Source organism: Mesocricetus auratus, unplaced genomic scaffold (assembly GCF_017639785.1).
Source record: "Mesocricetus auratus isolate SY011 unplaced genomic scaffold, BCM_Maur_2.0 Super-Scaffold_100010, whole genome shotgun sequence".
Classification (NCBI taxonomy): Eukaryota; Metazoa; Chordata; class Mammalia; order Rodentia; family Cricetidae; genus Mesocricetus; species Mesocricetus auratus.
The window spans coordinates 33,678,939-33,702,447 of record NW_024429194.1 but is presented as its reverse complement, the minus strand read 5'-3'; the positions used below and the strand labels follow the sequence as shown (position 1 = coordinate 33,702,447).

At 53.6% G+C, this 23,509-nt stretch overlaps 1 protein-coding gene and 2 long non-coding RNA genes across 4 annotated transcripts; 2 read left to right on the top strand and 1 right to left on the bottom strand.

Moving 5' to 3' along the window:
• The first annotated feature begins 5,852 nt into the window (after positions 1-5,852).
• Wnt10a (Wnt family member 10A) lies at positions 5,853-17,778 on the top strand. The gene is made up of 4 exons (XM_005070486.4): positions 5,853-6,363; positions 7,389-7,651; positions 14,472-14,851; positions 16,811-17,778. Exons 1-4 carry the CDS (start codon positions 6,251-6,253, stop codon positions 17,309-17,311), a joined length of 1,257 nt encoding a protein of 418 aa, XP_005070543.1. The 5' UTR covers positions 5,853-6,250; the 3' UTR covers positions 17,312-17,778.
• On the bottom strand, positions 12,507-21,535 carry LOC121142788. 2 transcript variants are annotated; one of them, XR_005879891.1, is made up of 4 exons: positions 21,447-21,535; positions 20,575-20,774; positions 19,320-19,392; positions 12,507-12,609 (listed from the first exon to the last, which is right to left on the bottom strand). It is a non-coding gene; the product is annotated as an uncharacterized LOC121142788 (long non-coding RNA). The 2 variants fall into 2 exon arrangements; XR_005879892.1 differs by lacking the exons at positions 12,507-12,609; positions 21,447-21,535 and adding an exon at positions 17,773-18,228 and having other exon boundaries at positions 20,575-20,739.
• Positions 20,879-23,074, top strand: LOC121142787. Its single transcript, XR_005879890.1, has 3 exons — positions 20,879-20,983; positions 21,177-21,319; positions 21,751-23,074. It is a non-coding gene; the product is annotated as an uncharacterized LOC121142787 (long non-coding RNA).
• The last annotated feature ends 435 nt before the right edge of the window (positions 23,075-23,509 follow it).

Below are 23,509 nucleotides of genomic sequence, written 5' to 3'. Positions count from 1 at the left end.
AGTTGAGGGTTATACCCTCATCTTCAACCCAAGAGAACAGGGTGCACTACTCAACTGTGGAATATTCCCCAGCGAGCATGCTGCAACTGGGTGACTCCTCCCCCTCCAGCTAAGTAGGAAAAGGCATAAATTTCTGGTTCAGACGATTGGGTTTGAAGCTGGTGTAGCGCAGGCCAATGTGGCCTGTTTCTCTCTTTACCCGTGTGATCTCACTCTATTTCAGTTATCCATTGATAAGCAACAACAGCCTCAAAGTAACTATTCAGTATTCTGTTTGGACAGCTATGTGTCAGAACTCAGCTCATGGATTTGGTTCTGAGGGCAGACTGTATGCGGAGTGCCTGGGATCCTTCTGGGGGAAGGTGTACTGGCTACAGAGTTCTTGAGGCTTTGTTTACACTCCAGAGGACTCAGTGGTTCTCCAGTGATGTCTTCTCTATGTGGCTGGCTTGGGCTTTCGTCCAGCAGATTGGCCTGAAGGTAGAGAAGACTTCAAGAAAAGAGAGCTTGCCAAGCCTCCAGGCAGGTTTTGTCTTCTGAGAGTCTAGCCATGGAAGTTACATAGTATCACTTTTGCTCTCTCTTAGCGTAACAGATTACAGAGGGGAAATAGACTGCCTAGCAGTAGGAGGAAAAACAAAGAATTTGCAGCCATCTTGACCCATCCCATGCCCTCAAAGAAATGTTGGGAAGATTTCTTTTTCTAGAGATATGAAAAACACTTAGCATGGCATTTGGCAAATTATGTCAAATTTATGTTTCATAAGGGGCAGTTATTGTGAGAGGAAGCATAATGAGCTGTTACCTTGCAGGTATTAGGCTGACTGCAAATGACGAATTTAGTCTGAATTCAGCCACAGCTGAGTTGAATGCAAGGCCTTAAGAGATACCATTGCAGCCCGGCGTTGGTGGCGCACGCCTTTAATCCCAGCACTTGGGAGGCAGAGGCAGGCAGATCTCTGTGAGTTCAAGGCCAGCCTGGTCTACAAGAGCTAGTTCCAGGACAGCCTCCAAAGCCACAGAGAAACCCTGTCTCGAAAAACCAAAAAAAAAAAAAAGAGAGAGAGATACCATTGCAGGTCTCTCTGTCTCTCCTCCACCCCCCTCCCCGTGTCCCTCTTACTCCTCAGTCCCTGTCCCCTGTCTGTTGTTTCAGCTCACCATGTCTGTCTAACATCCTTATTCCCTTCCCCTTGTCCATTTTCTCTGTATGACAGCTTTGGGCCTACATGCTTAGGAGTGATGGCTTTTCTTTTAAAGGGGTGGGGAGATCCTGGGGCTGGAGAGCTTGCTCAGTGTTTAAGAGCACTTGTTGCTCTTCCAGAGGACCCAGGTTCAGTTCCCAGCATCCACATGGTAGCTCACTACTATCCTTAACTCCAGCTCCAAAGGACGGGTTACCATCCTTGGCTCTGTAGGCACCAGACATCACATGGTAGCCAAACATACGGCAAAGCATGAATACACATAAAAGTAAATCTATGTTTTAAAAGCCTCTCCAATTGTAGTCCCTAGGAAGACACTGACTAGTTCAGCCTGAACCAGCACCACTCCCCAGGGAAACACACTACTATTGACAGATTGGCAGACTCCGAAGACCGCAGGGAAAGGGGGAACAAAGTTCTTCAAATGAAGTGGAAGAAGGGAACTTTGGGACAGACACTAATGGTGGCTGTGGAAGAAGGAAAGGATATCTGTGGTTTCCTTCCTGTCTTTCACCAAAAGCCTGGGCTTCAGGGCAATATCACAGAGAACTTGGATTCAGAACCTCCTGACCGAAGGAGACTTGAACTTTTTGAGGAGGAAAGTAGAAATGGCCTTAAGGGACACACAGAGGAAAGGAAAGCTCAGAGGGATAGAGTTTATAGTCACAGCTCTGCCTTCCCCAGAGTTTTGGGAGGGTGCTGCTCCTGGGCCTCTCCTATCCTCCTCCCCTTCCTTCTCCGGTCTTTCTCCCGCTTTCCTCTCCTTTCCCCTCCCCTCTCCTCCAGTGCAGACTCAGAGCCTTCTACAGGCTCTGGAAGTCACCCAGGGCTAACAATGACTGCTCAACCCAGCTTTTTTTTTTTTGTTTTTTTGTTTGTTTTTTCCCAATCTCTTGTACTTATCGAATACACCACCAGAGGGCCTCAGAGTCCAACTTCTGTATTGATCATGGGCTGCAGGAGAAGGGCGTCTGGGGAATTCAAGCGCAGGAAGCCCCAGTGGTAGGACTGAAAGGAAGCCGAGAGACCCACGGACAGCTTGCAGAGAGGAGACCCACGGACAGCTGGCGTCAAGCCGCTAGGGTTTCAGGCTGTCTGGGACCTCTAGGTTGACCAGATCTAGGACCGGGACTCCAGTCTACGTCTCTATGACTGGTTCTGGTAGGGTGTTCGTTCTGAGATGAGATGGGTCATGCGGGTGTTAACTATTTTCCTCTATGATGCCAGAAAAGCAGGCTGAGGCAAATGATATGAACCAACACCACTCCAAGTAAGTTGAAAAAAGGTAAGACGTAGTTTAAGAACAAAAAGGCCCGATCGAGCCAGCTAAGCAGCTACCCTCTCTGTGCCTCGGTAACCCCATCACAAAACTGGACTGTCTGAGAGCTTCTTGACACACGGTAGGAGTGTGCAGTCTTTTGGGAGGAGGGGTGTTTTGAGACAGGGTTTCTCTGTGTAGCCTTGGCTGTCCTGAAACTAGATCTGTAGACCAGGCTGGCCTCGAACTCAGAGATCTGTCTGCCTCTGCCTCCCAAGTGCTGGGATTAAAGGTGTGAGGGTCACCATGCCCAGTTCTACTGCAGTCTAAGTCGCTGGTCACATAGCAGCGATCCACCTTCTAAGACCAAGCCCCACAAGGGTCTGGGGACTCTCTACCTTAAGGGATGCTGAACAGGAGACATGGTTAGCATAGTCCTCTGCAAGCACAGAAACCGCTGTGCTCATGCACTTCTGCCTGAGGATGGGGTGAGAGACAGAGCTCAGAAGTGCCCCCCCTCCCTGACATCCTCTCCCCTAGCTCACCCAGCTGCTCTGCCCCAGGCACTGGCAAGGTCCCCTGCTGGCTGAGGGGTGGGGGACATGTGGAACTTGGGCAAAGGGGAAGAGCACAGAGGCACCCAGATGTGTGTGTGACCGCATCAGGAAAAGGCAGACATAGGCAGATGGGTTAGAAGGTTGAGTGGAAAGTCTAGAATGAGGCTGAGGCCAAGGGCTCCCAGCTCGTGTCTCTTTCCCTTTGAGAGCTACACACCAGGGATCTGGAGATGTGGAAGCACTGAGACACTCCTCCTTACCTTGCTGAGAGGCAGGGACAGCAGGATGGATGGTCCCTTATCCTTCTAGAGATCTTCCCTCTCTCTTCCCCAAGACCAACGTCTCCAGCTGAGCATCAAGACTGAGCAGGACTAGACCCGGCTAGGCTGGTGCTATGAGGGTCCCACCTGTTCTCACCCTGTGCCTTCCCCAGCCCTCCCTCCCTCAGACCTCCCCCGGAGCTGAGCTGCCACAGCTGGAACCATTCTCAGGCTGCCTTTCATCCTCCTAGCTCCCCACCCCCACCCCCAGTGGCCCCTGTAATTGTGGTCTCTGGCGGCGGGCGGCTGCTGGGGCCTGGGCTGGGCTGAAGGCCAGGTCACAGGGCAGGTCTGGGGTGGAGACTGGGGCCTGCTGGTGCCGGTACAGGTTTGGCCACAGCATGGGTCATCCAGGTTAGGGTCCCAGATGCACACTTTCTTTGGGCTTCATCTAGACATAGACCAAAGTCTGTCTCCTACACACCTGGTCATTGCTAGGGCTCATGATCCCAGGCCAGACCCAGGATGGGGTATAGGCTTCAGGCATCAGTATTTGCCTTCTAAAGGGGGGGGGGATCCTTCTTTCTCCCCTTGCACTTGTGTGTTTCATGGGTCTTGTAGCAGAGACCCTTCCTCTCCCTCCTCAGACAGAGGCCAAAAGGAGAAACAGCCAGCTGCCCTGCCAGACCAACAGCATTTCCAAAAGTAATCTCCCCTAAACATTTGAGAGACGGTTATGAATGCAGATCCCCAGGCCTCGTGCCCTGGAAAGACTGATTCAGTACCTTGGGGCCTAGAATCAATATTCCCACAATAGCCTACTTCAAGTATGGGAAACATTAAGGTAAGCCCTGGATGGAGGTATGCATCTTGAATATGGCCTCATTTTCTAGGTGGGATGGGGTCTCTTCCAAGTCTATTCTGGGCCTCAGTTTCCCCAGCAGCCAATTGGAACTTGCTTCTCCAGCCTACAGATGGCCCCCCTGGGATTGTATCTCCCTCTTGTGCTGAATCAGGCCCAAAGGCAGTGCCAGGGTGATGGGTTTGTTCCTGTAGCACCACGGTGGGAGAGATTTGGGAGGATGGGGGTGGCTAGGGTCAAACAAGGCTCTGGTGACACAGGCTGCTTCCTGCCCCCGGCTGTTTTCCTGCTATCCAGCCAGACTGCTCCTTCATTGTCCCACCCCAACCCCCAGCAGCCCCAAGCTCTTAATTCCTGACAGCTGCGATGGCTGCCGGCAGAGATGGGGGTGAGTGTGTCATCAGCCGCTGCTGTTCAGGCCACCCCCACCACCTGACAGTCTGGGGGCAAGAAAGGCACCTCCCCTCCAATTCTCCAAGGATGGTCAGTTCCTGGAATGGGCCCCCTTTGTCTCTGAGCCCAGAGGCAATGACAGTTCTCTTCTTAAGCCAGGAGGGGCCTCTCTTCGGAGAGGGGGCCATGGATTGTGAGGGATGTGGGTGTGCAGAGCAGGAGACTTGTGCCCATTTCACAGAGGACCATGGTGAAGACCCAGGTTTGAATCAGAACAAGAAGCCAGAGCCAATGGTTCCCAGGTCCTTACCAAGTCACAGACACATGCCCATACCGAGCAGAGGATCAGTGTTCAACCAGAGGTGTTAGAGAAGGACAGGACCCCAGAGGACTATTCAGACAGGCCCTGTGGGACCAGTGCCAGGACCAGGGCACGTCTCAACGCATCCCTGAGCAACAGCAAGCTGCTCTCCGGGTAGAGGAGTCAGAAGAACTGAATCCACTTTGGCTCTTTGACTAATTTGCTGTTTGACCTTACATAAGTTGTGACCCTCTCTGGGCCTCCGTATTTTCTTGTGAAATTAAAAAAAGGGGGGGAGTGAATACAGTGTCCCCACTTCTGAATTAGAAGGTTCTCTAATCCCTGCCCCCAGACAGAACCATCCCAAGTCACCGAGGTCCCAACAAGCATTTATTAGAGTCCTGATCCTTTTGCCTTCGGTAACTCAGTGACTACATGAAGTGAGCCCCATTATTCATTTCATAAGGGGGCAGAGGGCGACTCCAGGAGTGCCTTTGGAAGGTAACAGGGCAAAGCAGGGGAAAAGCCAGAGGTGGTCAAACCCCTTCCAGGGACCTCCACACACACCTGACTCTAGGCAAGCTGGCGGGGAGTCCCTCTAGAAGCAGAGACGGCAAAGCGGAGGGACTGGCCTCTCCCCTCCAGTCCCGCAGGTGTGTACTGGGGTGGGGTGTTTCAGCTTCAGTGAGACACATACACCTCGGGTTAACACACACAACAGCACCCCACATCTCCGGGTGCAGGGTGCCAAGAGCTAAGACGCCACTACCTCTCCTTCCTTCACTTACTGCACGCACCCCCCCCCAACACACACCTCATGTCAGTCCTCAGCGTACTCAGTGGTCCCAGGCACGCGAGCATGCCACCCCTGTCGTGATGTCACTTGGGGTAGAACCCTTAGACACTACATGGTGGGGCGGGGTGGGGGGGGCAGAGCTACCCGAGCCAGGACAGTCACTCACTCTCCAGGCGGTGGGGCTGGGCCAGACAGTACCGCCCCCACCGCGCCCGCCTTGCACACCCTCGGAAGCGCAGGCTCGCAGCGCGGCGCTTGGGGGGGGGCTCCCCAGCACCTCAGCCTCGAGTCCCCAGTCCGCTGCACCTCCGGGGGCCCCCCTTACCCTCTAGAGGCACCAGGGGTTGTCGCAAAGGGGCCTCGGGAAATTCCCTGGACCTCAGTGCCAGGAGGTGCCCGGTTCGCCCGCTCCCCATCCACCCCCCCCGAGGGCGGTGCCCGGGGGCGCTGCCCCATGGAGCGGGAAGGCGGGCGCCGTCTGCTGCGGGAGCCGTGACCTGAGTAGGAGCTGTGTGTCGCAGCCGCCCCACCCCTGCCGATCATGCGCCGGCGACCCTGGTTCGCCAGTCCCACCGGGCTGTGAGCCCCCCACTCCCGGCCTGTCAAGGCCCGCGCGCCATGGGCAGCGCCCACCCTCGCCCCTGGCTGCGGCTCCCACCCCGGCCCCAGCCGCGGCCTGAGCTCTGGGCGCTTCTGTTCTTCCTACTGCTGCTGGCTGCCGCTGTGCCCAGGTGAGCCCTCACCTCACGCTCCGCCCTCTTGGAGAGCTAGGACCCCCCGGGGGCTTTTCCCGGTGCTCTGGCTGGGGAAGGGACCATGGAGTGAGCCGGAAGACAGGGTCACGGAAAAGTGCTGGTGTCCAATCAAAGATAGTAAGCTATCTCCAAGGAAGAGGTTGGACTGGTGACAGAATATGGGCAGCCCAGGGAGATACGGCAGTGCCCAGGTGGGTGATGGTAGCGAGATCGGGAGGTAGGTATTTGGGAATAAGTGCCAGCTAGGAGTTCTTTCCCCCGGGGGCAATGCACCCCCACCCTAAGAATAAGTTCAAACTGCCCTTTTCCACCTTGAGGATCACCCCAGACAGGAGCAGGAAAGAGGGGTTGAAGGGAGTTTCCTCAGCTCAGGTGAGGGTCAAGTGAGAGACTGACACTGAAAGGCTGTGTGTGTGTGTGTGTGTGTGTGTGTGTGTGTGTGTGTGTGTGTTCCAGAAAGCTGAGAAGCTGAGTTGGGCAACCAGCAATTTGTGTGACTATGAGAGCTTATGGGTCAATGTACATTAGGATAAGCATATGTGTGAATCTCTCTCTCTCTCTCTCTCTCTCTCTCTCTCTCTCTCTCTCGCTCACTCGCTCTGTGTGTGTGTGTGTGTGTGTGTGTGTGTGTGTGTGACTGATGAAGTGTGTAGGTAAGTGCTCTGGGTTCCTGTTTTCACCATTATGGGTGCAGAAGCATGTTGGAAGAAATGCCAGTTGCTGAAGCGTGGCTTTGGGATAGGCTCTTGGGGTGCCTTTTGAGGCATCCGTGCCTGGGGACGAATTTCTAGAATACTGAGTGCATGCTTTTACCTTCGTGGGTGTGCAGCCGGGAGGACTGTGTTGGAGTGGATGAGGAGAGGCATGTATTCCTGGCCCAACCTTAAGAACCAGGAGTTGGGGTAGAGTGATTATGGCCTGTGGGACAGAATGTGTGTTATTAAACAGGCCCTCACAGTCTCCCACAAAATGCTTATCCACCCCACCCCTTATGCCTGCAGGTCAGCACCCAACGACATCCTGGGCCTCCGCCTACCCCCAGAGCCTGTGCTGAACGCCAACACAGTGTGCCTGACATTGCCCGGCCTGAGCCGGCGGCAGATGGAGGTGTGTGTGCGTCACCCTGACGTGGCCGCCTCTGCTATTCAGGGCATCCAGATCGCCATCCATGAGTGCCAGCATCAGTTCCGGGACCAGCGCTGGAACTGTTCCAGCCTGGAGACTCGAAACAAAGTCCCCTACGAGAGTCCCATCTTCAGTAGAGGTAGTTGCTTCTCATTCGAAGCTCTTGTCCTTCCCACTCAGGACCTATCCCCTAGAATCTGTTACCTATCTCTAATGAGCTCTCAAGGTGGCATTTCCTCAGACCCTTGTATCAGCAAACCATGTTGCTTGCTGATCTCAGAGAAGTATCCAGAGTTGGGGGCAGAAACATGGGCCAGACATGTTGTCTCTGACTGAGGCTGGCAGGCGCCATGCCTGACCACTAGACTGTTGGTTTATCCCTCTCTGTTATATACCTCATGCTCAGAAAATATCCCTAGCACCTTCTTCAATTTGCCCTTTACTGAGTTAGAGCCGGTGCGTCTTGAAGGATAGGGAAAGAGGGACAGCTTCCTGTCACACAATGCAAGTAAGGAAGCCTGGCCAGGTGAATGGCCTGAACTCCTGCAGAAGCTCTGCCTGCTGTGACAGGGTCTACTTTGGCCAGGTCTGTGTGTCCTTCTCACTGCCCTCCCCCCCCCCCCCCAAATCAGAGCACTGGGTGTGTGCCGGCTGGTGCACAGTGGTCCCTGCCCAGCAAGCCTAGCAGCCTGGACAACTGGTTTCCCCCCAGTGCTCCTCCGGGCCACAGCACTACCTATTCCCAACTTCTGGTTAACCCAGGCCCACCAAGACACTCCCTAGAATAGTTAAGCTGTGGGTGGCAGGTAGTTTTGTCACTTGATTCAACTCCCACTGACCTCCTAGCTGAGGCCTTGAATCAGGTCTCTGGGGCAAGATCACAGCTTGGGTTTGTCACACTGGATAAAGTTCTCTCAGCTGCTTTTCAGGCCAATGAAGGGACCTGGTAGTCCTGGCTCCTTAGGGTTTGAGAGATTCTAGGTGGTTGTGGAGGAGGAGGGGCATAGCCTTAGTGCCTCCCGCTTTTGCGGGGACTCAGGCTTCAATGTGCCCCAAACGCAGAAAGAACATAATCAGGGTTTTTTGTTTTTGTTTTTTTGTTTTTCGTTCGGTAGGTCCTGTGCTTGCACCCCTTGGGCCCCAAGTTAGGGGCCACCTCAGCCTCCCCCCTGTTCAGCCCCAGGCTGCTGTCCCGCCCCTGCGCGCTCCCTCCTGCCACCCCCGCGTGCCTCGGGCGCTGTTTCTACCCGGCCGAGCCCAGCCCGACGCGTGTGGCGGCATGCAGCCGCGAACTAATCCCCGCGGGCCGCAGCAGACTGCTCCAGCGCTGCTGAGAGCAACCCCGCCTCCCCCCCACCCCCCCTCACACACCTTACCCCGCGCTCTGGTCCCTGTAGCCCCGCACAGTCAGATCATCCCTTCCTGCCAGCTGGGGGATGCCGCAAGTGATCCCCTGCCCGCTGGCCTGCTCCACTCCCTCTGTACGACGTGAGCTACCCCACCACCCACTCCTCACTGCCCACGATCGCTGACACCTAGTGGCAGACAGGTCTCAGCATCTTCCAGGCTCCAGCTGGGCCAGGCCAGTGCTCACTGCCATGGAGCCACCCTCTGCCACCCTGGGGTTACTAAGTCACCTACGCTCCCCACAGCTGCATCTCTTCCTGGGCTCCTGCTTCAACTTCTGCACCCTGGTGGCTCCGACAGGCTTTGAGGCGTGCCAGGGCTAACTCTTCAGTTGTCTCAATGGCCTCAGGGTCCCCACTAGTCCTGTTAATCTCTCTAGCTTGAATCCAAGCGTCCTGGTGGGGTCCCAATCAGCCCGCTGCCACCTGGTGAAGGACCTAGGGTCTTTGAAGGTTAGGGGCGAGCTTAGAGCTGGCGTGGGGCCAGGTGCTCCGGGTTCACCTGCAGTTTAATAAGCGGGAGGTGAGCTGGGGGGGGACGGTGGGGAGAGAGGTTAGGGGTGGAGGGGGAGACTTGCCAGGGCTAGCCAGGGTGGGGCGGCACCTAGTGCTGAGAGGGGGCGGGACTGCGGCTCTAGGACTCCGCCAGCCAGCGGGGCTGGGTTCCTTCCCTAGGCCTAGGAGCCCCGCCCTACCTCAGTGGCTTCTCCTCCGCCCCCATCCCTTGCAACGCCTCATTTCTACCTCTCCCTCCTTAGTGGGGACAGCTCTGGCTTTTTTTTTTTTTTTTAGAGACAGTTGCCATTCCCCCCCCCCCCCCTCCCACCTCACCACTGCCACCAAGCCTGGCCTTATATCTATCTAGGGCCACTCTCCTTAGGGCTCATTTCCTAGTCCATTTCTAGGTCTCCCTCTCCAGGACTCACTAAATTTGAGTTCCCTCCAGCCCCAGGCTACCTGGTTCCTTCCCCTATCTCATTGTGATCCTTATGGAGCCTGCTGCACGCGCGCGCGCGCGCGCGCACACACACACACACACACACACACACACACACACACACACACAGAGTGTTTGAACAAGAGCTGACCCTTCTCCCTTCTGATCCAGGCTGCTAAGGAGGTTCTTTTAAAATATATTCGGCCATGCTTATTCAAGGACCGCTGAGGGTGAGTGGGGGTTCCTTGGGTTTTTCTATGGCAGTGCTATTTCTATTGCAGTGCTATTACTACCACACTCTCCTTCTGAAACCTTCCCAAGGAGAGGCTGAACTGGACAGCTGGGTCAGAGGAAGGAAAGAGGGTAACAGGTATGAAGGGGCTCGGGGATATAACCGGGAATATAATCAGGCTTTGCCTAGCCAAAGAGAGGTGCTGCAGACCAGAGGGGAAATGGGGACAGGCACAGGAACCTCCAAGGCGTTTGACAGAGTGGGGGGGGAAGCTGCGAGAGGCCCCTGAAATCATTCTAGCTTCCTTGCCCAGCCCCAAGGGCAACAATGACCTAAGTGACAAAGGGACTGCCACCCTCAGCATCTCGTTCTATGATCCCAGACTGGTCGATGACTTCTGGGTGCCAGACATCAGACATCGCATCTGTTAGGGGATGAACAGAGAACCCTCCCGTCAGTCCCTCAGTGGATGAGGATCAGGAGGTGATTTGAGGGGGCGGAGCTTAAGTCCTGGTGTGTCAAGAGTGAGGGGAGGGGACTGTGGTAGATTCCCAAAGGAGCTGCCACTGTTAGGTGCTGCCTGCCCTAAGGCCCAGACACATCTGTCATGTATGGAAAGAAGGGGCCTGACATCCTACAGCAAGCCAGGATCCCAGCCCAGGACAAATCAGTTTAAGTAGCCAGAGCCTGCACCACAATGTCCTGCTCTTTCTTTCCTTCTCCATTGTTTGGTGTGACTTTAAGAGCAGGCATCCAGGGTTTGGGGAATGTAGTGGCACTTAGGGAAACAAAGGCACAATCATATTTCAGGATCATTTAAAGCCCTAGTATTCTGATGGCATCCCAATAAACTAGTGAACATGTCTTAAGCACTTAGTATGTATTGGGGGTTGTAGTAAAACATGGTATCCATGTTTTAGGGTCCTTAAATGGTCCCCACTTGGTAGGTTCTATTATTATCTTTACAAGTGAAGTTAAGAGAGGTTGGGTAATGTGTTGTTAGTCATACAGTTTATAAATGAGCAGGAGAGCTAGGACTGCACACAGTCCACCTGACTTTAGAGGTCCTGCCCTATATTGAATCCCAAACTACAAGGCCAATGCTCACCATACCCTGAGGTGAGCTGGAGCAATGAGAGTGTACTCTCATTCAAGTCCTCCAAGAAGTGAAGTACACACACCTATGTTTGTGTAAACATACCCACTCTACCCACATGCACAGGACTCCTCCCCCCCTCTCTTTTACTCTCTCCCTTCTTCCCTCCTTCCCTCCCTAGACTTAGGAATATGCATAGATGATTTGCTAGGAGTGAATGGGGACCAGGCCTCTATTCTTTCTTCCTCTCTCTTTGACTTGAATGGGCAGAGCTTAGGCTTCCCTGGCCCCTCCTTGTTCCCATTGGCCCCTAAATCATCTTCCCTTCATACTCCCCTGTCCTCCAAGCCTACTCCTCCCCTGCCCCCTTCCTGGCCTTGGCTGCAGCCTATAGTAGCAGCAGCTGACTCCACTTAGATGCTGGCAGTCTCTGTCGCAGATCAAAGGCAGGGCGGCTAATTGTGCATCTTAACAAGCCCCCCCCCAGCTCCGGGCAGCCCAGCTGGCCATGGCCCCACCCTTTCCCCCTCCAGCTGGCCAGATGGCACAGAGCCTGCATCTGCCCAGACAGTTGGGGCCAAGACCGAAACTGGGGCCCTGAATGGGAGCTGGGGCAGACCCAGTGGGCAGGACTTCTCTGAGTATGGATGCTTAGAGCAAAGAGTGGCCACTTATGCCCTGGTCATCTCCACACGTGGCTGGGACAGCTGTCAGAAATATGTAGTGTTTCTGTAGTTTCATGTAGGCATCTTGAATTGCATGGGGTATAGAGATCTCTAAGATTGTGAGTTATGTTTTTCCAGATTCTCCCATGGCTGTCTTCACCACGCCAAAACCTTGAAGATGTAGTTGCCCCTGAATACCCCTCTGGACTTGATGTCAAGTCTGTACAAAGTCATAGGAACTGGAAATTGGGATATCTGGGTTTCTTTCTCAGCAGGAAGACTCCCTGTTGGTTGGAGCCCGTGCCCCTCAGCAGAAAATTGCTGGTCCTGGGAGGTAAAAAGAGCTAAGTGGGGGCTTGTGCAGCTCCATAAGCTCTGTGGCCTTGGGATTTCCCAGTTTGCATTGTGTGTGTGTGTGTGTGTGTGTGTGTGTGTGTGTGTGTGTGTGGTGGTATGTGTTTTGGAGGGGGTTGGTGTCGAGGTTTAGGCTGCCTCTGGAAGTCTGAGTATTGCCATGTGTCCTAAAGCAGACAGGCTGATGACTCTTCCAGCAACAAGAGACATGCTTAGAGCTCCAAAGATAAAAGGCAGGGGATAAATGCAGGGTGCATGTCCCGGAGTTTTGGGTCTACCCTTTCCCCTTAGGCTCCACCAACTCACAGCAGTTTCTGCTCCCCTGAAGCCTTTGCCAAGTTCCAGGATCCCCTTTGAAGGCTGCAGATCAAATCTTCATCCCCTCCTGTCTGGTCCTTGCTATGCTCCTTATAAAAAGAGAAAAATATTGCCAGGATGTCATGAGCAAGAGAGAGAAGATGAAGAGGGAGCATCTGCTTTGTAGGCTTCCACTAATCCAAGTGATTTGCTCTAGACGTGGGTCATGAGCTGCTAGGCTCTGTCTTTGATCAGGGTGAAACAATAACAACAAAAACCCAAAAAACAATGATGTAAAAATGTAGCAGAATTGAACACGATTAGACAGCAAGAAGAACTTCTCAACAACAGCAGTGTTTATGTAGTACTTGCTATGTGTATGACACCATTCAAAGTACTTTAAATTTAATAACTTGTTTGATTCTTGGCACAGCAACCAGCTAGATAATAACACATGTTTGCAGAGAAGGAAACTGAGGCACAAAGAGGTTAAGTCTCTTGGCCAAGGTCATATAATTATTAGCAACTAGACAGTAGAAGAGCCAAGATTTGAACCCTAGCAATATGACTGCAGACATCAACTCTTAGCCACTAAAAACAAAACAAACAAACAAAAAAAACCATGGAATCTTTATTATCATTTGTCTGGGCAAGAAGAGGATCCAGCTTTGTGATGCAGGGGGTGAGGCTTAGGAGAGGAGTGGACTAGGGGTTCTATCTAGTCCCAGATGGCTCTCCAGAGCCTGGAAGGCCTCTCTGAGGACAGGTTCTCCCAGCCCTGGATTCTGGGGTAGCAGGATCCCGTCTGTTTCTTGTAAACCTCTGGTATCCTCCAAGGCCATCATCCTCCTGCATATGTTGGGTTTCTTCCGCAGGGGTCTATGGCACAGATGGATTCTTCACTTTGGTAAGGCAGTTCTGGCTTCTCTCATTGCCTGCCCCCTCCAGGGTCCATAGATGAGACACAGGCTTGTACTAAAAGCTGCTTCTAGCTAGCACTTTCCCAATGGAGAATAAGCAGAAAGTGTCCTGTAGGTCTGAGAGCTGGACCTTCCTCTCTGAGTAGGCCTCTCCTGGTACAGGTCCAGGGCCCTCTCAGGAGATGGCTCAGGCTGGGGTACCCAAAAGGAAAACAGTACAGACAGGCACCAGGCCAGGTTAGCACATCCCAGGGCCCTGTGAGGGTCTCAATCAGAGAGACCTCCTAAGCTTTGCCTCCTAAGCCTCTAATGAGAAGCAGAATCTGTCTTCCCACTCAGTTTGCAGCCCTGCCTGCTACACGCCAGATGCCACTGGGTTCACCTGCACCTCCCTTCAGAAGTTACCAGCAGACCCAATCCTGGACTTAGGCAGGGTGACCAGGATATGAGAGGGTACTCTCTTTTTCTCAGTCATGTCCTGTGGATCCAGATAAAAAACCATCAGGGAGGGAGGGTTCCAGGCTGGGGTAGGGCAGATGATCTTAGCCTGCTGCCCCCTGGCATCTCCTAGGGTCTGGAATTCCATCACTTGTAATTTACTCTTTGGGTTAACCGGCACCCTCTTTCTCCAGGCTATTTTAAAATTGCAGATATCACCGTGAAAGGTAATAGATTAAGTGCCTGATCTGAAAAAGAATGTGTTTGCCAGGCATTTTCTGCCCTAGAGGAAAGATCCAGACATACAAATCCCAAGCTTGCTAAGGAGGTATTAATGAAAAAGAGGAGGGAGTGTAATTCCTGTCCCCTTCCAAATGCCAGTGAGCCATCTACACCCAGCCATTTCTACCATGTTTTCTTTGTATCTTGTGAGGGTTCTCTTTTTCCTTAATGATTTATTTTTATCTTATGTGTATTAGTATTTTGCTTGCATGTATGTGTGAGGAACAGGCAGTCGCGAACTGCATGTGAGTGCTGGGAATCGAACCCAGGTCCTTTAGAAGTGCAGCTAGAGCTCTTAACCGCTAAGCCATCTCTCCAATCCCTTGCAACAGGTTTTCGAGAGAGTGCTTTTGCCTACGCCATAGCAGCTGCCGGGGTGGTGCATGCAGTGTCCAACGCGTGCGCCCTGGGTAAACTACAGGCTTGCGGTTGCGACGCCTCCAGGCGTGGGGACGAAGAAGCCTTCCGTCGGAAGTTGCACCGCCTGCAGCTGGATGCGCTGCAGCGCGGTAAGGGCTTGAGCCATGGGGTCCCAGAACACCCTGCTTTGCCCCCTGCCAGCCCAGGCCTGCAGGACTCCTGGGAGTGGGGTGGCTGCAGCCCGGATGTGGGCTTCGGAGAACGCTTCTCCAAGGACTTTCTGGACTCCCGGGAGCCTCACAGAGACATCCACGCGCGCATGAGACTCCACAACAACCGTGTCGGCAGGCAGGTGAGATTCACAGTCACGCTCCCACTGCAAAGGGAGCTCCGCATTCACTCCCGCTTCTAGGAATCACTCTATTTTCCCCCAGTTCAGTAACTCACAGCCCTCTCTTAATTCAGCCAGCAAGAATTCAGCCGTGGGGACCTAGTACTATGCGCTGGAGCATTGCAGTGGGCCTGGGAAGCAGAGGGTTGAAAGAGCCCCATGTGGAATAACTTGCTCCTCCCATTTTTCTCTGATGACCAACAGAGAAAGGAGTAGGCTGGCATTCAGGACCTGGGCTGCCACAGGCTCCTCCTCTGGAGAGCCAGATAGGTGAACAAGACCACCCATCATGTAGCCCAACTCTAAATGTTTTATGGCTCGGAGAGCTTTAAGTTCCGTCTCCCAGCAGCGGATTCCTGCCGACTGAGGGCCCCTGTTATAGGTCCCTACCTTCTTTCTCCTTTTTCTGGAATGCCCATACTACCTTAAAGTTCCTTCGTATGAAAGTAACACCACCAATAATAATACACAGACATAAACACAGAAGGGAGGAAAAGAATAATAGATTGAATTTATCAAGCCTTGCTATGTGTTAGGCATTTGTCCTGAGCTATCAGCCTACCTACTACTTACCTATAATGTCAATACTCTCAATAACAACATGCTCGGATTTGGAAACCAAGGCACAGGATGACTAAGAAACTTGCCTGAGGTGGGAGAGTGGTAGAGACTCGGGCTCCATCCCCAGTCAATGGAAAACTTTCCTTCCTCTTCCTGACCCTTCCGGTCTGCTCAGCCCAGTCCCCAGCTTCCCCTCACTGTACCCTCTTGTCCCCTTGGCCTCTTAGCCCACTCCAGTTCACCTTCCCTCTGTGCAGCTGAGTCAGCAACTTCCATCTTGGCTTAGGGTGAGGGAGAACTGAGGCATGCTTATGCTCAGGTCCCATCCAGCTCCCGCCCAGCCCTGCCCTGTGCATGGGGCTCCTTTCCCAAGCTCCTGATACCACCCCAGCCCAGCCCAGCAGGGCCTCCTCCTTGTCCTTGTTAAAGTGGTTAATTAATGGCTGCAGCCTGTGGGAAGCAGATGTTCTGGAGATGTTGGCCTAGGGAAGCTTTGGGGGGTGTGGAGTGTGTGTGCGTGGGGGGGGGTCACGTGGCACTGACACCACCGGCTACACATGTAGGCTCCCTGCCTTATGGCCTTCTTGCGAAGTTTTGAAGATCCCAGATCCTTGTTTTCCTTAAGAGTATTTGAAGTGGGGGTGGTGGAAAATATGGACAATATGGGGGTGCCTATGAGGGTAACACTAAGGGATTCTTTGGGAGGAGACCCTAGAACAAGTTGACCACTGAGTGAGTGGCAAGTAGGTGTCCCATAGAGACCTGGGAAACCATCTGCTCCCATAGGGCTGACAAGTTAGTTGTCTGGGTTTGTTCTACATCCGGGGAATGCTTTGGCACCTGTTGTCACTCAGTATGAACAGAGTAAGTAAGCTCGAGGTGGAATAGTGGGAAGGGGAATGTCCCCTTAGCTCCTGTCCGCTCCCCACACCTGGTTCCCTGCAAAGAGCTGCGGGGCACAGCTGTGGGAGGGGGCCTTTCTCACTCACCACCTGGAGGGAGGCCAAAGGCTTTGGGGTGTAGGTGAGCAGGCGCCTCCTTGCTCCAGGGAAAGGAGAGGGAATTTCCCTAAAGATTTAGGATCCCCCAGGGCTCAGGAAGCAAGAACCCCCAGGCCCAAGGGCCCCCTTGCAGTTACTGGAAAGGCTGGCAAGGAAGGAAGGAGCTCGAAGGAGGGAATTCCCCCGGGGTCTAGCCGGATGCGAGGTAGGTGGGAAGGTTGCAGAAGAGCCTGAAGTTCTGAGCCCCAGATTCAGACCTCAGTAATGCTTCTGTACAATGGGAAGCGGTTTCCAGCCTCTGGCTGGAAGAGGGCTGGGACTCTGGATGCCTCATCCCTCTCGGTGCCTCCCTCTGCAGGCGGTGATGGAGAACATGCGGCGAAAATGCAAGTGCCATGGCACCTCAGGCAGCTGCCAGCTCAAGACCTGCTGGCAGGTGACTCCTGAGTTTCGTGCAGTGGGGGCGCTGCTGCGCAATCGCTTCCACCGCGCCACTCTCATCCGGCCGCACAACCGCAACGGCGGCCAGCTGGAGCCCGGCCCCGCCTCTGGGGCTCCCTCGCCAGCTCCCGGCACTTCAGGGCTGCGCCGAAGAGCCAGCCATTCCGACTTGGTCTACTTTGAGAAATCTCCCGACTTCTGTGAGCGCGAGCCGCGCCTGGACTCGGCGGGCACTGTGGGCCGCCTGTGTAATAAGAGCAGCTCCGGCCCTGACGGCTGCGGCAGCATGTGCTGTGGCCGTGGTCACAACATCCTGCGCCAGACGCGCAGTGAGCGCTGCCACTGCCGTTTCCACTGGTGCTGCTTCGTGGTCTGCGAAGAATGCCGAATCACCGAGTGGGTCAGCGTCTGCAAGTGAGCGGGCCCAGGCTCCTCTGGGTCTCAGCAAAGGTTCTCCATCTGGTGGTGCCTGGCTTCTGCCGCTAGCATCTGGGCCAGGCAGCAGCATCCTTGGCTCCTGAGAGAGGCGGTTGGCTCTTCCTGCTCTCAAGATCTGCAATCACCAGACAGTCTAAACCTGACTGACACCCACTCTGTGGGTTCCCCTCTTCCAGTTCCTAGCTCAGACAGCCGGGGGTGATGGATGTTGGAGACTGCCCCACACCCTAAGACATGTCACCAAAGCAGCCCAGCCTGGCAGGCCTATTTCCTGTCACCCCCCCCCCCACCTAAGTGGCAGGCAGTGCACTGAAGCTGATGGGCACGGGGAAGTAAACTAAAATGAAGAAATAGGCATATCAGGCTGAAGTGATTCTGTAAGACCCCAGATACCCTCCTGAGTAGGCTTCTGCCCCTATTGTTCATTTAAAGGATATTTATTTTGCACACTCTTTTGTGGCACTCTCTGGGGAAAGAGAAGCCTTCTGGAGTTTACAGGCTTACTAAGGGAGGTGGACTATAAACCAGTAAACACACAAACAAGATTATTTCAGGCAGTGTTATGGGCTATGGGGGCAACTAAGCAAGGTGCTGAGTATACGCTGATTTGTGGGGAATGGGGCACTTTCTGCTAAAACTATCTGCCAGGGAGACTTCTGAATTGTGCTTTAGAAGATGAGAACGAGAACGGCAAGGTGAGGGAGAGCCTATGGAGCCTGGGAAGGGCTTTCCAGACAGGCTATGGGAACCCAAAGGTCTGAGGGCAAAGAGACCTCCACCTGTTGGAGGAGGAGCAGAGCAGTCTCCGTGTTTGGAAGAGTAGAAATCAGAAGCTGATAGCAGAGATCTGAGGTTGGAGGCAGCTGGGATAAGAACTGGGTTTTATTTCAGAAGAATCTGCAGAGAAGAAGCAAGCAGTCTTAAGCAGTTGTACTCTGATTCCCACAGGCACAGGGATCTGGCTGGAATGGAGACAGGATGATAGCCAGAAAGCAGGCTACGGGGACTACAGCTAATACCTAGCCGAAGCCTGGATTGAATGACAGCAGTAGGGATATCTAGAAGGAATGGGGTCCAGGGACCCAGAGCCCTGGATGCCAGAACTCTAACCACACACTTTGTACCTGAGCCCTTTGCCACAAGCCAGGACGAGTGGCTGTGCCCAGCAGCAGCCGACAGCAGAGACAGGAGGCACTCTGAGAAGAGTAATCCTGGCAAGACCCAGCTCAACCTAGCCTAGCGCCCCAGGGAGCAGGTGGGGCCAGGAGGTGCGGCTGGGAATAGGGAGGTGGGGGAGGGTGGCAGACTCACCGTCTGGGGCTGGGCTCTGGAGTCCAGGCAAGAAAGCTGGGGGTGGGTAAGCAGCCTTCCTGAGCCCCCCATTTCCCCAGAGCCAAAGCTCAAGGTGTCATATAGCAGGTTAGAACCTGTCCCCGATCTTACACTTCTACCTGGACACTGTTGAGCTGGAATTTGGGTTCATGCTTGCATTCACTTTGGCTCAAGTCTGATGACTTTCTAGAACAGACCCTAAAGATCTCAGGCAGAGCAATTTATCTACCATATCCAGACACATTGTTCAGTTAGTGGCCTTGCTGGATGCCTCCATTTATCATCTAATGGCATCCACATTGACAAACAAAGCAGAGACAAAGTCTTGTTCCAAAGGCCAGTTTTCACAGACCTCTCCTCCATATTTCCTTGCCCTTATCCCTTGAGGGCATGACTCTGGAACACGCACCTCTGTTTGCCCTCTAGATGGAAGATTGAGTCTACTTGATAGCTCTCAGCTCCCAGTCATTTAACTGCCGGATTTCAGCAGCCCCTGGGCATGCCTCGGGCATCAGGACCTTTCAAGTGCCCAGTTCTGCTGCCTTTGTGGAGAGCAGGGTTTTCTCGACCCATCCCCACCTCCCAAACTGCCCCACAGGCAGGTGGGTGAGTGTCTCTGGGGAGGAGGGGTAGTAGGCAAGAGCAGACAGACACACCTGCTTCATTCCTTTCCTGTTGTTCATCCCGGAGAGAACTGTAGGGGCTGGGCTGCCCTCCTTCCCTCTCAGCCTGTGGAGGAAGAGAGGTGTGCTGGGGAAATTGGGGACAGAGGGACAGTCCCAAGCCCAGCAGAATCCTTGTCCTTGCCCTCTGCCTTTCAGAATTTAGGGAAGGGAGGCTGGAAGTGAGCATTATGGGATGGAGTTTGGAGATAAGGCAGAAACAGCCCACTGCAGAACATGTTCCCTGGAGTGAGACCAGGGCAGAAGGAGGAGGCAGGGACCTGGACATTGAGTTCCAGTGGGCAGTCGGTGGTCTGATATATGCTAGTGTGACCTGTAAAGTCGGGGAAGGAACAAAGTCATATTCCCCTAAGTTACCACCAAACCTCACTGTCTGGACCAGAAGCTGAGTCCTGGGACCAAGCGGGATCCCCTAGCAGCAGAGTGCCTTATGATGGGAAGATGGATCCTGGGCTTATGTACACTGGCTGAAGGGTGCAGTGGGAATGGTATGCTGATTGGAAATAAGTGGAAATGAGCTGAAATGAATGCACTCATTTATTTAGGGAGGGGATGGGCTGGAGAACTTGGAAATTAGCAGAGGTGAAATTTGGAATGTGAACGGAAAGTGACCAGGAATCATTCCAAGGAAGAAAATACATCCTTTGCCTCGATACACCTTTGACCTGAGAAACACCAGGTTGTTTCTTCGAGGGCAGGACTGAGTGGGGTGTACTGTCCTCAAAAGGGGGGAGGGAGGGAACGAACAGCAAATGGGGCCGGTGGACTGATGGCCACAGCGCTGGGGTTAAGGTCAGGGAGAAACTGCGTGCTGGAGTGTGAGGAGAACCCAAGCATCTGGTGTTTCAGTCGCCCAAGGGGACCTAAAAGGGCAGGGTGTGAAAAGATCACTTGCCAGCGGCAGAGTACCTGGGTGAGAAGCAAGGTCAAGGTGGTCTGTCATTCAGGAGCCCCCTCCCTATCCACTCTCTGAATTAATGCGCCCCCAGCTAGCCTCTGGCAGGGGGCCTTCCACTTTGGAGAGTGGCCAGGCCCCAGTCTAGCCCCCCCCCTTCTCTTCCCACCCCCTTCACATGTGGTTGCCGGCAGCTGCCTGCGGTCGCCCCATCCCTTGCGCTCAAGGCACGGGGACTTTCCAACAGGGGAAAAAATGACTTAATGAGAGTGGGAGCCGGGGGCGGGAGGGACAGGTCCCTGTAATCACAGCTCCACTGTGGGGCCTGCGTACCTCCCGTCCTTCCCCAGCTTCCTGCTGCCAGCGCCCGCCTTGGGTTCTGCTGGGGGAGGGGGACAGGTTGGCGACAGGGAGATCCTTTTTCAGGTGCCAGGCTCTCTGGGACTCTTGGGCTTTCTTTTCTTTCTGAGCATCTGAGGACGGAATCTGGGTCACCCTAGGATCCCTCTTTGGATCCAGTCCAGAGTCCTTTGCTGGTGAATTAAAAGAGTAAGGGGTATGGAAGAGAACCTTTTGCTGTTTCGAGACTGCGTATTCGCAACGCCCCCGGTTGCTGTGGCAACCAGGGCCGTCGAGGTGTGTCCGCGGGCCTGGGAGGTAACCCCGCCCCCCACTTCTCGCCGCCCGCGGGGCCAGGCCCCGCTGCTGTGGTGCGCGGGGGTGGGGGTGTGCCGTTACCATGGTAAGGGTGAGCTAGGAGGGCACATTCTTCCCCAGGGTGGGAGCGCCCTGGGGACACGAGAAGGGGGGTGACGGGGGCGGCAGAAAGGGGAGCAGGGGATGGTCAGAACAAGGGAGGAGTCTCGGACAAGATGAACCAGGGTTTCTGAGGTTGGGGCGGGGAAGCTTGGAATCTGTCCTCTCCTCTATTCCAGCTCTTCTGAAGGATCCCTTTCCTCCTCCTGCGCTCTTCTTGGGGTTCAAGGCCCCGTTTCCAGTGAAGGGACTTCCAATAACCCCTTTTGGCTATTCCATGTCGAGCCTGTGGAGCTAAGAGGCCTGCCCTACTCCACTTCCGGTAGCGTTGAAGCCCATACTGCTAGCCACTGCCCTGAAATTAAGCCCCTCGCCCAACCCTGTGCCTCCCGTCCGGCCTCTGCCTGGCCCAGTCTACTGCCAATTACAGCTTTGCCCAGCAGGTTTACCTCGGAGACCCGGGAGAGGTTGGGGATGGGGACAGCAGACAAATCAAGAAGGTGGGGTCTTGGGGTGTCCTTGACCCCCAGGGTCCTCATCTGGAGCTTCAGTCTGCAGAAAGAGAGAGAGAGAGAGAGAGAGAGAGAGAGAGAGAGAGAGAGAGAGAGAGAGAGAGAGAGAGAGAGAGAGAGAGAGAGAGAGAGAAAGAGAGTGAGTGAGTGAGTTTGTGTTTTGCAACGTCTGAGGTCCAGGGCTGGCTGTGTGTACTCAAAAAGTTCAAGGCCTTAAGGCCTATTCTTTTTTCCACCGCAGGCTGCCGCGTGGGTCTCTCCTGGCCCCACGCCCTGACCGATGAACCCAGCTTGGTCTTGCTGAGCCACGGGGCAGCCTCCAGCAAGTAACTGATATTTTGTGGAAGTCACAAAACGGCGCCCCCTCTGGGCAAGAGGGTTCCCCTTTTCGGTCCGGCGAAGAAAAGCAATCGGGGAATCTGCAGAGGATCGGCATTGGAGCTTTCTGCCACCACCCTGTCCCCTGCCCTTCCTCCCTGCTCTTCCCTGCGGGTTAGTCTGCAGGGGCTCAAGTAAAGCTTCGCGCCTCCTGCAGTGCTGCTACTCACATCTGGCAGGCAGCTGGGAGCCGCCCACCACAAACTACTGGGTACATGGCGCCCTCTGTTGGTGCTGAGTGGCGACGCACCAGGGCCTGTGTGGTGCGCCTCTGAGGTCCAGGATTTCCGTTTCTGATCCGTGGGTCTCGGCTTCCACTCATTCCGTGTCCTTAGCCTGCGGAAAACCCCCACCCTCTGACTCGCGGAGCTCCAAAATCGTACTCTGAGGGTCCATGGTTTTCTGCCCCCGTCACGATCGATCGTGCTGATCATCTGTTTTGCATGCACGTGTACCTAAAACCCAGTCTAGTGACCTAGCTTCTCCGGACCTCACAAGGTCACAAGCAATGACTTCAGATTCTGAAGTCATTCCGTGCCCCACGACCACTCAGTGTTTAACGTAAAAGTCCTAAATTAGGAATATGGTTATATAAATAATCACACATTTGCTCAATGGAATTCCTTGCTGTGTCCTTTAAAATGAGGTGGCTAAAGGATATTTAGTATTTTCTCTATACTGGGGAAGGATACATTAACAAAAAATAGCACGGGGGCAGGGTCCCTCTTTAATGTAAGAAAATCCTACAGGCATCCAAGAGCTGAACTGACGAGGGAGTCAATGCAATGGAGAAACTAATACATTTATTAACTGGATAAAACTTACACACAAGCTGGCAAGACGAGAAGCGCGGTGGGCTTCCAAGAAAGAGTGCTTTTGCTTTTCCTTTCTTTTTATATCCTCACCTGTCCCTGGTACCCTGTCCCATAGGGGCATGGATAGTATTATGGGCTCACCCCTACAATGAACTATTTTGGATGAGGATATATAGGTGGTTTAAAACTTGTTCACTGCTTTATGCGTTTTCCGTTTGTGTTAAATGAGCCTATTTTACTTGATCATAGTAATGATTCCATATACTGAAGGTTTTAGTCCAAAACTTAGAATCACATTATATTTTTGAAAAGGTGTAAAAACACTCTAGAGGCAGAGGCAGGTAGATAACTATGAGTTCGAGGCTGACTGGTCTAAATAGCTACGTAGCCTAGGTCAAGCAATGCTACATAGTGAGACCTTGTTTAAAAAAAAGGGGGGGTGCTGGAGAGATGGCTCAGAGGTCAAGAGCACTGACTGCTCTTCCAGAGGTCCTGAGTTCAATTCCCAGCAACCACATGGTGATTCACAGCCATCTATAATGAGATCTGGTATCCTCTTCTGGCTTGCAGACAGACATGGAGGCAGGATGTTGTATTCATAATAAATAAATACATAAATCTTTTTAAAAAGGGGGATTAAAATTAAAAAATAAACTATCTGTATGTGCAGTGGCCCATGGAGACAGAAAAGGGCATCTATCCCAGAAGCTGGAATTGGAGGTAGTTGTGAACTGCCCAGCAGGAGTGTTGGGACCCAGACCCAGGTCCTCAGGAAGAGCAGTATTTGCTCCTAACCTCTGAACTCTC